General features: G+C 43.3%; 1 protein-coding gene across 3 annotated transcripts in view; it reads left to right on the top strand.

The window, feature by feature from the left end:
- The window catches only part of scaper (S-phase cyclin A-associated protein in the ER), a 51,497-nt gene that overhangs the window by 25,767 nt on the left and 11,306 nt on the right, over nt 1–14,424 (top strand). For all 3 annotated transcript variants that reach the window (XM_037450887.2, XM_037450889.2, XM_037450888.2), the window contains 4 exons: nt 4,262–4,377; nt 10,455–10,578; nt 12,155–12,384; nt 14,006–14,173. In XM_037450887.2, coding sequence (XP_037306784.2) covers nt 4,262–4,377; nt 10,455–10,578; nt 12,155–12,384; nt 14,006–14,173 — 638 coding nt within the window. The remainder of the gene's footprint in view (nt 1–4,261; nt 4,378–10,454; nt 10,579–12,154; nt 12,385–14,005; nt 14,174–14,424) is intronic.

The raw sequence follows: 14,424 nt of genomic DNA, 5'->3' as shown, positions 1-14,424 counted from the left end.
GTCCTTCCCTGCTTTCTAGGCTACGTCTCTGACCCCGGCGTGTTTCTCCCTCTGAGGCCTCGACGGGTTTATTTTATGTCCCAACCTGATTTTTATTTTATTTTATTCTTTACACAGTGATCGAGAATATGAATTTCCCCAATGTTCTGCTCTCTTCTTGCCTTATTGAAGGGCACTTGTACTCACAGCAGTGTTTCAGTCCTTTCACAACAGGTCAGTGTGTCAGGAGCACGGTGCTCTGAGACCCGAGGCCTAACGTTGTCCTTTTGCCAGCTGTCGGAGCCCGGTTGGGCCGACCAGGCGGACTGGTTGGAGTTGTATCTTGGGACATGGGGGAAGGTGAAGGTTATCTTGTATTGGCAGGATATTAAGGTTTCTTGTTTGGGCCTCTAGCAGACTGACAGATGCAGCCCAGAGCAGCAGGTTCACATCGGCGTCCCAGAAGGCAGACGTGAGCAACGTGCTCTTCAGTTTCCAAGTTTTGGAAGCAAAATATTCTTCGGTAACACTTGATTTAAAGTGTTACTGTATCGCGGTATGACTTTTGGCAATAATAACAAAATATTTCTTGTCGATCATTGACGATGAACAAAGCTTTTCAAAGCCATCAATCCTGATAGTGTTGTTTGATGTTGAATTGATGAAAAAATGTGCTTAATGGTTTCTTGGAAAAACACCTACAAGTTTCAGCTCTTAAGTATCTCTATTTTCTCATTGTCGACTGTACTTATTTCCGCATCAGTGCTATGTTTGTTTGCTCACCACAAGACAAATAGGTAGTGAAATGGTTCTGAGCTTCTTGGTGAATTGGTTACAACTAGAGGCTGCCTGTGGTTTCTGTGGCAGGCTTTAGCTCTGCGCCACACTGGCCTTTGATTAATCTTAGCTCAGTTTATTGGATGAACAAAGTTTGTAGAATAATCCTTTTCCATGTTTGCTCAGCATTCACATGGTTTACTGAATTGTATGCATGTATCATGTCTTGTAAACACAAGTTTATATTCAACCTTAAAATGTTTACTCCAGCAACCTTGTTGTGGTTTACTGTGGACATTTGTTTGCCTTTTTTAATGAGGCAGTATAATGATGAAACCCGTTTGAGGACAGGACGATCCGTCCCTTTTGTGTTAGTTGTGAAGGAGTGAACTCCTGATTTGAAGGTACAGGTTAAAGATGAACGCAGTCCTTAATGAACTCCTCCAGTTGTTGTCCATCTGTTGGTGGGGCGGGACTGAGGCTTTGCCCTCCGCTCTGCTTTAATTAAATTGTCTGGTGGGAGGAGGCTACGAAGTGCAATCTGGCTGTTCTGCTGGTCTGTGGACACTGTCGCAGGAATTACCAGCTGCTTCTGGCCTCACATCAGCTGGGCTAACAATGATCACCCTGGACAATAATTGGATAGAATTCCCACTGTTGTATTATTCAGGAGTGTCCTCCTCGCTTCAGTCTTAATGCGCAGTCCTTAGTGGTTTCTTTTTTTTTCTTCTTTGAGGGGAAAACTAGTTGCTAACCTTGTTACTGTGTTTGGTTGTAGCTTCTTTTGGGGTGTGACCAGGCACTGACCGAAAGGAAGTTAAAGGGACACTCCTCTCCTACCCACAGTCACAATCTGAATTGAATCCATGTGTTTTCGAAAGAGATTGTAAAGTTCAATGTTCAGCACAAAGAATTTTAACGATTAGTCACCAACAACTAAATACATCATGCAGTGGTTTTCCAAGGCTAAGTAGTACACAAATTCTATTTAGGATGCCACCATTGGTTGGCGACTTATGCTTCAATGATCTTTGTTTTGTTCTTAGTCTCCGTTTAAGAAGACTGTGTAAAATTGCTTCATAAAGTTTGAAAAGCAAATTCAGGTTGATGGATGTGTCCACTGTAACCTTAATTAAATGCACAACCTGTTGCAAAACAAACCTTGACTTTAAAGATTATGTATATAGTAAGGCGTGCGTCCTCGCAGCAAGACTCCGGTGCTTTTGTTTTGTTTTTTCTGTCGACCTTTGCATGCAAAGACCACCTAAAGATAGTATGTCAGGTAGTTTGAACCTAATCCTCTTCACTCGTATTGTTCGTATTGTTCTGTCATCTCAACAGATAAATCTGTCAGCGGGGCAGAAAAGTCACTGACTAGCCAAGAAACCCAGCCAGGACTGGGCAGGCCCCAGTTACCCCCTTTAATACCGTTTGATAAGCTGCTATGAAAGAGCTGCCTCTTCTCATTTAGCCTAGAAGCTTTTAGGTAGGTGTGTTGATGGGAGGGTTAAGAGAGGGGTTAAGCCAAGCTCAGTGACTGAGACCCTATTGATTAGGCATGGAAACTGCTGACTACGTACAGAAATACAGTCATAACAAAGTCTTTTCACAAAGCCTGCTCGGACTGTTTCCACCATCTTTGAGATATTTCTTATAATGTTAAAGGAAGAGAGTCTTTGGCGTGTTAAAAAATGTGTTTGCTCAAAACCGTGTGCGTGTGTGTGTGAGTGTGTGTGTATGTGAGTGTGTGTGTGTGTGTGAGAGAGTGTGAGTGTGAGACACCTGAATTAAGGAGCCGTTGTCTCAGCAGCGGGAATGAATGACAGATGAAGAGCTTATCTGTAATTTAGTAAAGAACATCTCCCTCAATGTGTTCAGGCTTGTTGGCAACTTCCCATGCGTGGAACAAAAGCGCTGTGAAGTGGCTGGATGTTTTTGTGCTGTCACGGCGCTGAGGAGCCCGTAACCTCATTAAGTGTAGGAGTGACCTGCAGTGTAACGCGGTCCCGCTGCAGTTGCGCGAAGAAGGCTCTCCATCAGCAGCTCGCGTCCAGCTCCTTTCCTCCCATGTCGTACCCCGGCACAAACACGCCTGATAGTCGGCGCCCGCTACCAGCCTTTGTACTTGTTGATTTATAAGACACTGTGGCAACAGCATCTGACCTGCTGCCAATTACTCTATCATCACAGGAGCACAGGACCTAACTACACACATGTGTTCATAAATCTAAAGTACCGCACTGACTTTTCCCCCTTACTTCAGTACTAGTGGAAAAAAGAAAAGAATGTAACTTAAAAACCACATAAACCAATGGACTTAACCAAAAATAGTGATGATTACATGGTAGCATGGCATTTTCTCTTTTTATTTTTATTTTTTTATTAGGGACATTAAGTATAATCTTTAGGCGGTTTTATTCACAAATTGTCTGCATGATTGATTAGAAAGAATCTGTGACAGGGTTGTTAATAAAAGCTCAAACAGGTGTAGACCATTAGATTTAAGAAATAAACAAAATAAGACGACTATTAAAAGAATATTTAAAGTTCTTATGTGGAGATAAAAACTTATGTTGAAATTCAGCAACACACACGTGTTACTGTTTGTTTGACTTGAGTTATCGGGCGAAATTTTGAATTCATCTCTGAACGAGAATAACCTAATGACGTTTCTTTTTGCTTTCCAGTCTGAAGGGCCTAAAATAATGCCTTTACCTGATGTTCACAAAAATATTATGTCCAAGAACCCTTCTAAAATATGACTTAATCTTAATTTTTTTTTGGTCAATAATGTATTCAATGACTTATCTTCTTCACTGTTGATCCCTGATGTAAATCTGATAAACCTTTGTCTGCATACGGTCTGCAGTCTAAATGAATACGATAAGGAGAAAATCAGAATTTGAGAAGGCTGAAGAGCCGAAGCACCACTCTGACGCTGGACCATTTAGTTAAACACACTGCAACGATGTTTTAAGAAAAGTCTGCTATTAGTACAACCCTTTTGGATCTAAAGTAAGTAGAACTGTTAAAGGAGCTCCTTTGCAGGCGTGTGAGGCAGGATAGTGTTTAAGGTCTTGAAGTCTGCTGCTTTATTACCTCAGTAGTCATGCTTTTTTCAGCAAGCCATCCGATTAGAGTGATTGTCTTAATTTTATTTCTCTAATTGCCTTCCTCTTTTTTTTGGCCATTTTCTCCGTTTCACTCAGTCTGTGGTCATCCATTGAGACCACCCCTGTGCTAACCGGAGCCTGCAGAGCATTTTCCTTCCACTGAAACTCGACTGTTGTAGGGCGGAGTCGAGTTGTGCACTTTTGAGATTAAACAGGAATACTTTTGGGATCACTTTGTTTTAGATTTGTATCCCTCGCCCCTGTTGGAGAAAGAGCGGTTCTCTCCCTGGTGAGAGCAATGTAATCCCCCCGTCCCCCTGTCCCCTGACTGTACCTTTGTTTCACCATTTCTCTCCCTCTCCCTCCCTCTCACTCTACCTTTGCCTCAACAGAACAATGCAGACCAAGTGGCCTTCCAAGTAGGCGGCGGCCTGTCGGCTCTGGAACAAATTCTGCAGGTCGTCGCTGCTTCCTCTACACCCAATGCAGTTCCTCGTATTCCTCTCAAGTGAGTACTGTTAACAAATGAAAATACTTAGGTTTCAATTGATGCAATGATGCTCAACAGAGAATGGATGAAAGTAAATGGTCTGCTCTGAGACTTTTCTATGATCATTACACAACAACTCCAAAAGAATAAAATTTAAATATAGTGCTGTGCCCTGAAGTTCATTATAATGACCTAATCAAGGTTCTGTTTCAAGCCAGCAGGGTGAGCTGTCTCTTTAGCTTATAAAGCAGACAGTTTGCTTCTGAAACTCTGCCCAGTTGTTCTTTAGATCAGTTGTGACATTAGCTGTGATTGGACGTGATCGCGTTGACTACGTGCGAGTCTAAATTTAGTATCATCGCCGGGATGGAAACAAGTGTGGAGTGAGGTTCTGCATTGACAAATGTTCCTTGTGATTTTGTATTTGTGAATGATCTATAATGAACAGCAACTGCAACACGACCGCACTAAAAAATAAAAATATATGATCACATCTCCTCTTTAGTTAAATTTTGACCCATAATGTTTATCTCATGACATTATAATTATGATATATAGATAAACGCATCTTTGTGCTTGAACACATTTTCGCCACTGTTAAAAGTTTTAGCCAATGCTTATTATTGTATGTAATAGAGTTTACAAAAGGTAAAGTACAGGTACACTACATACTGCTTATTGTCAGGCTACTCTGAGCTATTTATTCACAAAGCCTCAAATAGTTGTTACAGTCCATCCCAGAAAATTATCTTTGAGTATATCCTTTCTCTGACCTTACTGACATTATTTCCTATTTCTGTTTTTTTGCAATTGCTCAAAGTGAGTGAGCTAGTCTCTAACTAACCAACTTTATGTTAGTTTATAACTGCATTTTAATAAATATCCTCAACGTATTATTGAGTAACACCGATGCCCTTTTCCATTTCCGTACTCAATTTGTGCTCATTCTTTTCTCTCGAAACACAAAAACCATGTGTGTTCCATCTATCATTTAGAGTGCAGAGTATTTTTGATTGGTGGGTCTGGTGTTTGCATGGCCTGCCAGTAGATAACCTCAGAGAGGCTGGCGTACTCACTAGTGGGACTCTGTAATGGACTCGAATGGCCTTGCACTCCCATTCATTAGCATTTACTGGTCTCTGAATCTCGGCTAATGGACAAATGCTTCTTATATTTATAAGGCTTTTAAAGGGCATCACGTGCATATTGATTTTATTTTTCTCTACTCCCTCTTCTTCAATCATTGTAATCTGAGGGAATTTCTAGGATACTTTTGAATTTAAAGAAATGTTATTATCTTAAATGGAACGACTTGCACAAAGCGTTTGTTTTCACATCTGTGCATGTCGCTGTGTTATCCAAAGTTCAGGCAGCATCTTTTTGGCTTCAAAGACCTCTTCTTGACATGCTGTGGTGATGGAACAGGAGGTGGAGATCCTCCATTTGTGTTTCTATCCTTTGCACTCCAGCCCATTCAAACTTGGGAGTGAGTTCTAAATCACGATGAACGAAAGGTCTTGATCTAAACCTTTTCCCCATGGCTTGACGGGTATCTCTGCAGAAGCCGAGCATGGGATTAGCAGTAGTCATACTACAGTATATTTAACGCCTAAATAGATTATTTCAGTAGCTTGTTTAGAATCAAGCTGAATACCTCAGTTCACCGGCTCGCTTCTCACTTCACCGTGTGCTGCTAATACTGCTGGACCCTGGAGAGTTTGCCAACTGAGAGCCGAGAACTAACCCGGAGATAAGCCCTTGATGAACAAGTCAATCCAGCACCGTGGAGACATTCTTACCGATCGCATGTATTGTATGCAAGATGTGCTCTTGTGTACATTATAGCAGCTTGTACCATAATAACTCATTTTGGTTATTAGATCACAGCTTTAGGCTTCAACTTTGTGTAGATAAAAAGCCACTTTATTTCTATGAATCCAAACAAATCTGTATTTTTCATGTTTTGTAAACCTTCACACTTTAACCTTGCCATGCACCTCAGTCAGTTCAGCGCAGTGGGCGACGAGATGCAACACAAGGACGAAGCCCGTCTGTCTACTTATCACTATCAATCATCTGGATGGCTGTGTGGCCTAATGGGCTGCTGTGTAGACGCTCGCCCCAGAGTGCGCTACATTATCTGTTTACAGCAATGCTGCCGTATTGATCACCTCCTCCTACCAGATAAGCTGAGTGATTTACAAAAAAAAAGGCGGCTGCGGAGATGCTCCTGGCATATCTCCCCCCGGGGAGGCAGATTCCATATTGTTACCATTACATTAATGAGCTTATTCCTCTGCGAGGCTCCGTTAATGTCCTGGTGTAACCCTGTGGTCACTGGAATGTCTAGATCAGGGTTTATGCTTCCCCCGTCGATTAGTTTCACCTGGAGAAATTATTCTTCACGCATTGCACAACGACATCCAAAATGTTTGCATGCAACTCATTGATTTTACTTCACATTAATTGTATTATTTAATTAGCTTTTCATTAAGTTAACTATTTGTCCTGCAATTCATATTCATGGGTTTAATGAGCTTTAATAACGTAACTTCACTGTTACTTAAAAAGAAGACCACTACCATCTGCCTGTAAACAACGTATGCTTTTGAACACTAAACCAACACAACAGAATAAATGTCTGCAATAACATGGGGAGTTAAAATCGTATTTAAAAGAAATGTATGTTGACAATTTCCATTGATCGAAAAAAATAATAGCAGAACTTTGAAGGTAACTTAAACAGGTGAACTACTGTGAAAGGTTTAGGAGTCTTTGGCCATTACGCGTTAACCTAATTTGTATTTCCACCACTGTCTCACATGACCTGGTGTATCCTGTGAAATCAGACCTGCTACCTGTGGTTTTATTTCAGGATGTTTACCACCATTTACGAGAGAGAGTGTGTGATTGTGTGTGCGTGTGTGTGGCGTCTGTGTGTGTTGCACACACTTTAGCTCCTGTGCGTGATGCTGTGTGACGGCTCATCAGATTTCTCCCGCTTCCTACCTGGCCGGTGTGGCACGACAGCAAGAGTAGACGTCTTGGAAGCACTCAGGGTATCAGAGAGTCAACAGCAGAATCAAATTAAATGTCATTTAGATAGAAGTGAATGAAGGGATTGTTTGACAGCACAAGGAAATGGATTTGCCTCTTCACCTTTTATTTTGTCTTAGGATTCTTTTTCTTCTCCTGAACACAAATTTACCCTGTTTAAGAAGAAGGGACTCAACCCGATCTGGAAGTTGGTCCGATCTCTGCAGCGTCGGTCCGGTCAGGCTCGACTGCGCACATAGGAAACGCACACAGGGGGCGAGAAATGTGAGACTCAGGGTGAGGAGCACAGATCTCTGGCTTGATAAGTGAAGGCAGTGACAAAAAGCATAAAGACCCTCTTACATGCTTGTTGTCCTGTTGTCAACTGAATTGAGAGTTGGCCGTTTGCTATAATGAATGGCTTTATGTTGAAAGATGGAGTAAATCCATAACCATATACTTCTCTGTAAGGAAAACCTTGTTTGTGGGTTTTACTTGCGATGTCTGCTGGAGAGTTAAGCACGTAGTGAAATGGATGCTTTTTTAATCCTGTTGTGAACAAATAATGACTCACAGGATTAGTTTCTTCTTCTTAGCTTTTTCTACCAGCCTTTACTAAAATGGCTTAAAGTATATTCGAATATGAGGGTTTAAATTCTGAGCCAGTTGCACTTCTAATCCCCCCCCCCCCCCCTTCCACCCAAGCCTCCACCTTATCATGCATGGGCCTGTTGGCCACCCACACAGAGCCCCCAGAGGGCTGCAGAGCGCCGGGACAGGATCAGATGTGTATCTCAGGGGTCCCCAACCTTTTTTGCCTATGCGGTGGTTGGGGACCCCTGCTCTAACCCTCTGCCTCTTTCCCTCCTTTCTCAATGTCTCTCAATAGCTTTTGCAATTAAATTGTTGTTCCCTGGCTGTGCACGGTTAAACTGAATGGTGTAGATGAGCAGTCAATATTCCCGTCCCACTTCCATTCACGAGTCCAACCTCAAAGCGGAATTGCTTTAGGAGTGATAATGCACTGAATAGATAGTGGATTTGGGAAGATGTTAAACACAGGTCTCTCAGAGTAATGAAAATCCCCGTATTGGTGTAGGCGGAGGTGAACTGGCACACAAAGTTTTTGTGTAACATGAGACAGGGTGGTGTGGCACTTTACCAAATTGTTCTACAAAATCTTTGACTGGAGCTGTCGTGAGGGGTATTGAGATGGCGAGAATCCCAGGGAGGGCAGACTATCAGGTGTCGTGCTCATCAAGCTCAATTAGGTGGGAGGAAACCAAAGACAGATCACTGTGATGGTTCATTGTACGAGCCGGTGTGAGGGCATAACTCAGACATGTCTTTGGCGGCATCCACATTTGTTCAGAGACGACTAAAGACGAGCCTGATTAGTTGTCTTACAAAGCAATTCTGTGCTCATTACACGAATAGTTGGGTGAGTCGATTGTGAAGCCAGAGGGCCCAATCTTTCTTGACAGAAGTCAGGTGGTTTAATTAGAATATACCTGTCAGTTTGTAGAGAGAGAGAGAGAGAGAGAGAGAGAGAATGTAGATGACTACTTTTTTATTTATTCTTGAAGCAATGGTTGAATATCCCATTACAGTTATTTGCGTGTCAATGTTCCAGAAAGGGCAGAAGCTGTTTGAATGAATGCGCATCAGAGCTCAGTTGTCACAGGTAAGCTCCTCAAAACAACCGTTGAGCAAGATGAACTCTATCCGGCTGTCCAGAAAACTGCTCTTTTCAGTAATCAAGTCAGTCCTGCCATGTCAATTTTATCTCAGTCAGGGCATATGATATCCCTATTATCATAGTCTACTTTACAGGCATATGGTCTTAAATATCTGTATCGTACTTGAAGTAAATAAAGTAGTTCTTGTCTTTTGTTGGCAAACCACAGCTTGAATTTCATGAGCTGCTTCAAACATTATATGATAGCACAGTATTTTGGGGAGAGAGTGGTTCAGTTGTTATTTTGATCTTTGCATAGAAACTGGTCTCCATGTTCATTGCAAAATAGTCCTGACGCGGCATGGAAGAGGCATACTTGGGTTCTCATGTTAACACACCTCTTGCTCCACACAGACTGCTCAATCAGTGCACAAAACCACTGGTACCACCTATTCCACTGTATTTTTACTAATTAAATTACTGCCAATATAGCTGCCACATCCACAATTTGCAGGAAGGCTGTGCTTTTTTGTGCTGTTATTGTTTTATATTTATATATATATATATATAATTAAAGTGCTTCTCAACACCATACGTATAGGAAGTTATTGACAGACTGGGATCTGCCTCGACCTAATCTATTTTCCTTTCCTATGCCAGTGCGGTTCGACCGAAAACGTGCAGCAGATGGGAAGGTTTCGGGAGATATCAAAATGTTTACCAGTAGAAATAAACATGGCCTACTTTAGACACTGCAGAGGCAGATTCCTTTCCCCCAGCGAGCAGATAGGACACGCCATTCTGCCAATGACTAAAATATACAGTTGTCAGAAAATATTAAGTGATGAAACGGGGGAGAGGGGGAGTAGTAGTCACAGCACAACGATGACCAGTTATCTGAAGCATTAATCTTCTCTGAGGCTTGTTTTAGACCCGTGCCTCAGCACCGGGAAGCTGCTGAGCGGAGTAGTGCTATCTGCTCAGGAGGAAATACTGAGCTATCTCAGCCAAAGATGGGACCGAGATTGCGCTTAGCTGCTCTGAAGGTGCCTGTAGTGCGGGGGGGAGAGTCTCCACATAAGTAGCTGATATGAGTGTTTTATTCACTAAACTGGCTCCCTTACTCGCGCTGTCAGTGAGATATGCTTTTGACTTGCCAAGACAAACTGCACCCTTAAGGAGCCACAAATACGGACGAGTGTGTTTGGTTTCCTGATGACTGCAGATAGTCCTGTCACTGCCCAAGGGGAGACATTTGCATCCCAGTAATACTTTTTCGTTTGCTGATTGCAAGGGTAGTAGCAGCCTGCATCAAGGTGCGTTTCTTTTCATTTTTTAACTTTTCGATAACCTTATCAATAACCTTCTCCTTCTGTGTTAGATCCCTCTGCGCTGCTGTACATACCTACTACCTGGCATGTTCCCACTGCCCCGCCAGCTGCTTCGATGTGCTGTTCAGCAACAAGATAGTTCTCCTCATGGACCTGCTGCTGCATCAGCTAACAGTAAGTCTATGAGCACATTATGAGACCGAATAAGCCATCACAGACCATTTTTAGTATTGTTAGCAGTGTTATTTCAATTTCTATAAAGTTCAGTAAATGTGAAGAAATTGTTTGGATGCGTTTAGATAAAAGTTATTCAAGGCGTGATCAAGTATTTCTAGCAAAGCCACACGTTCATTTTGGTAAATCCTTCCCTTGTTTTCTTTACATTAATCTGTTGATATACAGTGCTTTGACCGCTGAGAAAACCCTGCCTTTTTTGCTAGTGTCGGTTCCTGCTACAGTGTTAATGAAACACAGAGCAAAACAAAGCGTTGGCCCAGCCTCTCCGCAGAGGCCTCCTATCTGAGGGAATGTGAGGGCGCAGGCAGGCAGGCGGGCTGCATTGCGGCGACGTGTCAGCCCAGATCCTTCAGCACTCTGTAAGAAGGACTGTAAACATCAGGACCGCTCCAAACATCTAACAGTGGTGGCTCGCTGGGGCCGCCTACACTCACAACACAGACAGGACAAGGCACAGGCTCACGGTTGTGGTACATGCACGAACTCTTCTGGGGCTTCCTCCTCCAGCGAGTGAGTTCCAATCCAAAGAAGTCATATTTCCTTAGGGTGCACAGGGAGAGTTTAGCCTGTTTGGTTGAGTTTATATAAAACATATCCCAGCAGCTGTTCCGCTGACTGACATATCCAACAGCAATGCAGGAGACGACCTTGCTGTTCTACATGTGTCCAATGCACATTAAAAATTGGGCTCAAAACGTATTCATGCTTTGATAAATTATAATCCAATTTACAAGTGAGACAATACCGCTTTCAAATACCACACAGCTTTCTTTTTTAAATGTTTTTATTGCTTGACTGAGTGTGTATGTCAATGTTCTGGTATGCATGTGTGTAAGCAATAGAGTAAAGCAGTGGGGGTTGCACTGCCATATGAGCATGTACCCTTTTAATTAGATTTGTGGAGAATGTCGGTGGATTTACCTTTGCTGTCAGCATGCACCCCAACCATCAGACCAAATGAGTAGATCTCAGGTTTTCCATGTTGCGCAGCAGCACTATATTTGAAACGTGGCCCTCTGCTTGTGTGTTTAACGCAGTTTGTCTAGAAGTGCAAATGAGATGTGCTACACCACTTACGCCATTTAATTTTCTTCAGGCTTTTTATTTCGGCTTCATCTTGTCCCCACATAAAATGTTCTTGGTACATCTTAAATTATTTAGACCTATGTGCTTGAAATGCCTGAAATGTGTGTGAAATGCCTTTTTTCTTAAGCTGTAACAAACCGCACAGATTCTGTATTCTGCTACCGTATGCAATTAAATGAGAATATCCATACTACTGTGCAGACAATGTGGGAAAATAATTTTCCAGAACAAAAAGCGCTTCTTCAACATTAGCCTCTGGGTTGAATGCTCATTAATGTAAGATTGACCGCTTTTGTGTTAATCCCTCACACTGTTGTGTCTAATGGCATTTGGAGACGGTCAGATTTTGACATTAGAGCATGTTTATGAAAGTATAGTATAAAGGTAGTCTACTGTCGGTAACGTACATTTTCTTCCATTTTTGCAGCTATACGTCCCAGATGAGGACAACTCCATTTTTGGCCGCAGTGTGAACAAACAGGTCTTTGAGGGATTGACGGCAGGATTGCTGCAGACCATTGCCACCATCTTAGCTACCCTGTGGCCGGATGACTCTGAGCCTGGCAAAGACAAGAACACTTTGATTTTGTCCCCGGATGCCAAGGTCAAAGGCTCTGTCGCAGAGTCCTTTAACACTCGCGCACAAGACCTAATCAGGTATTTTCCTTCCTACACACTGTTCTACGGACACTGTTACTCCTTTAACGTGGCACATCTTTTTCTCATTTTACGACCTTTTTACCGTCTTCAATAAGTCCCTCCTCCACTCCTCTTCGCTGGGTTGAAAGTCGGTCAACCTGCGATGTCCTCAACAGCGCGCCTTATGTAAAGAATTGGCTGACAAATGTCAGATCTCATGGAAATGGTCCAACTGGTGTCCTGTTAGAATGGGAATAGTGTGAGAATGAGCGTGTATTCTGGCATCCTTCCAGCTTGTACTTTTTCCACACATTCAGCGCCACATTTCAAGTAAAATCCATTTTAGGGGGAGGTCACAAAGTAGCATAAACAAAGAGCACTTGCCAAGCTTTGAAAGGCCTCCTTGAACCTGGCGTTGGAGCTAGCCATGTGGGTCTGGGCTGGAGGAGTTGGGGTTGGGTTGGAGAAATGTGGGCTGTGAGGAAAGGCAGGCCCGGCCTGATGAAGCCTTGTGGAAGAGTGCAGTCTTTCCACCACCCCTCCCACAAGCAGTTATTCATCTGGACGGAGCAGCTGCACAGGCCCACCGCTCTCATCCACTGACCCAGTCGTAACCCTGGAGACAGGGGAGGGCCTGAGAAAAATAGTGTCGTCAGACTGGTAATCCCAAGTACGAGCACAAGATTTACCTCAACTGCCTTTCATAATGTATATGCTAGTGGGTTAAAAAAAAATCAAAAACATGTTTAGCTTTTGCAACACTCTCCCTCTACCAAATCCGTATATCGCATAGACACGAGATGGCTATTTCCTTTCCTCTTAATTACCAGTTTCTCCCGCTTTTCGTTCCCTATCGATTGTTATACATGTCGAGACACCAAGTGGCAAGTTCGACCACCAGGCAGGTTGTCAAAAAGAGAGCCGGTATGCACAAAGCAGTCAGTGTGAGGAAAGATCCTTTCAACCCACGTAAAGCTGTGGAAGAGGATCAAGTCAAAACAATGGGGCTTGGTTCAAGTGTCAGATGACCTGCAGTGTAGGTTGAAAACGGTCGTAATCACCTGTTTTGAGAGGACCTCAATGAGTGACAGGTCTAACAAAAAAAGGTATTTGAAAGAAGCTAAGTCGAGACAGTGATTAGAGGACGACCTAAATCGTCGCACTGACCACATCGGCTACTAGAAAGCCGTGGTTGTGAGCCTATAGAGCCGTATAGATTTTATTTAGCTGTTGGTGCCTGAGAGGAGCCCGAAGGTGCAAGCATACCGGGGCACTGAGACGACGGCCCCAGGTTAGCACACTGTCAGGGGCCCTAGAGCTGGGCTGGCACAGGGGCCACAACAGCCCCCTAATGACACTATTAGCAGTGATTTGTGGCTGAAAGAGTACAGGGAACATGATCATGAGACCTGTCATTGGCAAAGACAAATTGGAGATATCGCAGTAATAGCAGGGGGTGGAGGGGCTTAGGAGGGGTATCTGTTTTCAGTTGCAGTGCTGTGGAAGTATGCACAGTAACGGCCTTTGTTTGCCTCTGTGAGATGAGTCTACCAAAGTAAATTGGGGAAATTTATATTAACCCCTGCATGTTTTTTTCTTCTCTTGTGTGTGTGTGTGTGTGTGTGTGTGTGTCTTCCAGCTATGTCGTAAACATGGGTTTGATTGACAAGCTGTACGGGTGTTTCCTGTCAATCCAAGGTCCCGTAGACGAGCAGCCTAAGGTCTCAGCTTTCCTCCAGCAAGCCTCGGCTCTGCTGCACAGCATGTGCACGCTGTGCTGTAAGCTGTGTTTCGTCGTAACCGGACGGTGAGCATTGCCCTTACATGCGTTAAACTTCAAACATGATCTCCTGGTCTTCCTTCCTCCAATCTTCTCTGATCGAGCCCGAGTCGCTCTTAGTTCTTTAATGTCACAAGGACCCATAAAGACGGGAATCCTGGTTCCTCAAACAAAAACTGTGGTGGCTCCGCAATCAGCCAGCAGGTCGTTTCCTCCAGCCAGCCAGCGAGCTGGCTGAGCTGTCGTTCCTTCAGATAGAGATAGCATCTACTTGACCC

The sequence above is a fragment of the Pungitius pungitius genome, chromosome 6 (assembly GCF_949316345.1).
Source record: "Pungitius pungitius chromosome 6, fPunPun2.1, whole genome shotgun sequence".
In the NCBI taxonomy this organism is placed as follows: domain Eukaryota; kingdom Metazoa; phylum Chordata; class Actinopteri; order Perciformes; family Gasterosteidae; genus Pungitius; species Pungitius pungitius.
The sequence above is the reverse complement of the archived record's forward strand: the minus strand, read 5'-3'. Positions and strand labels throughout refer to the sequence as shown.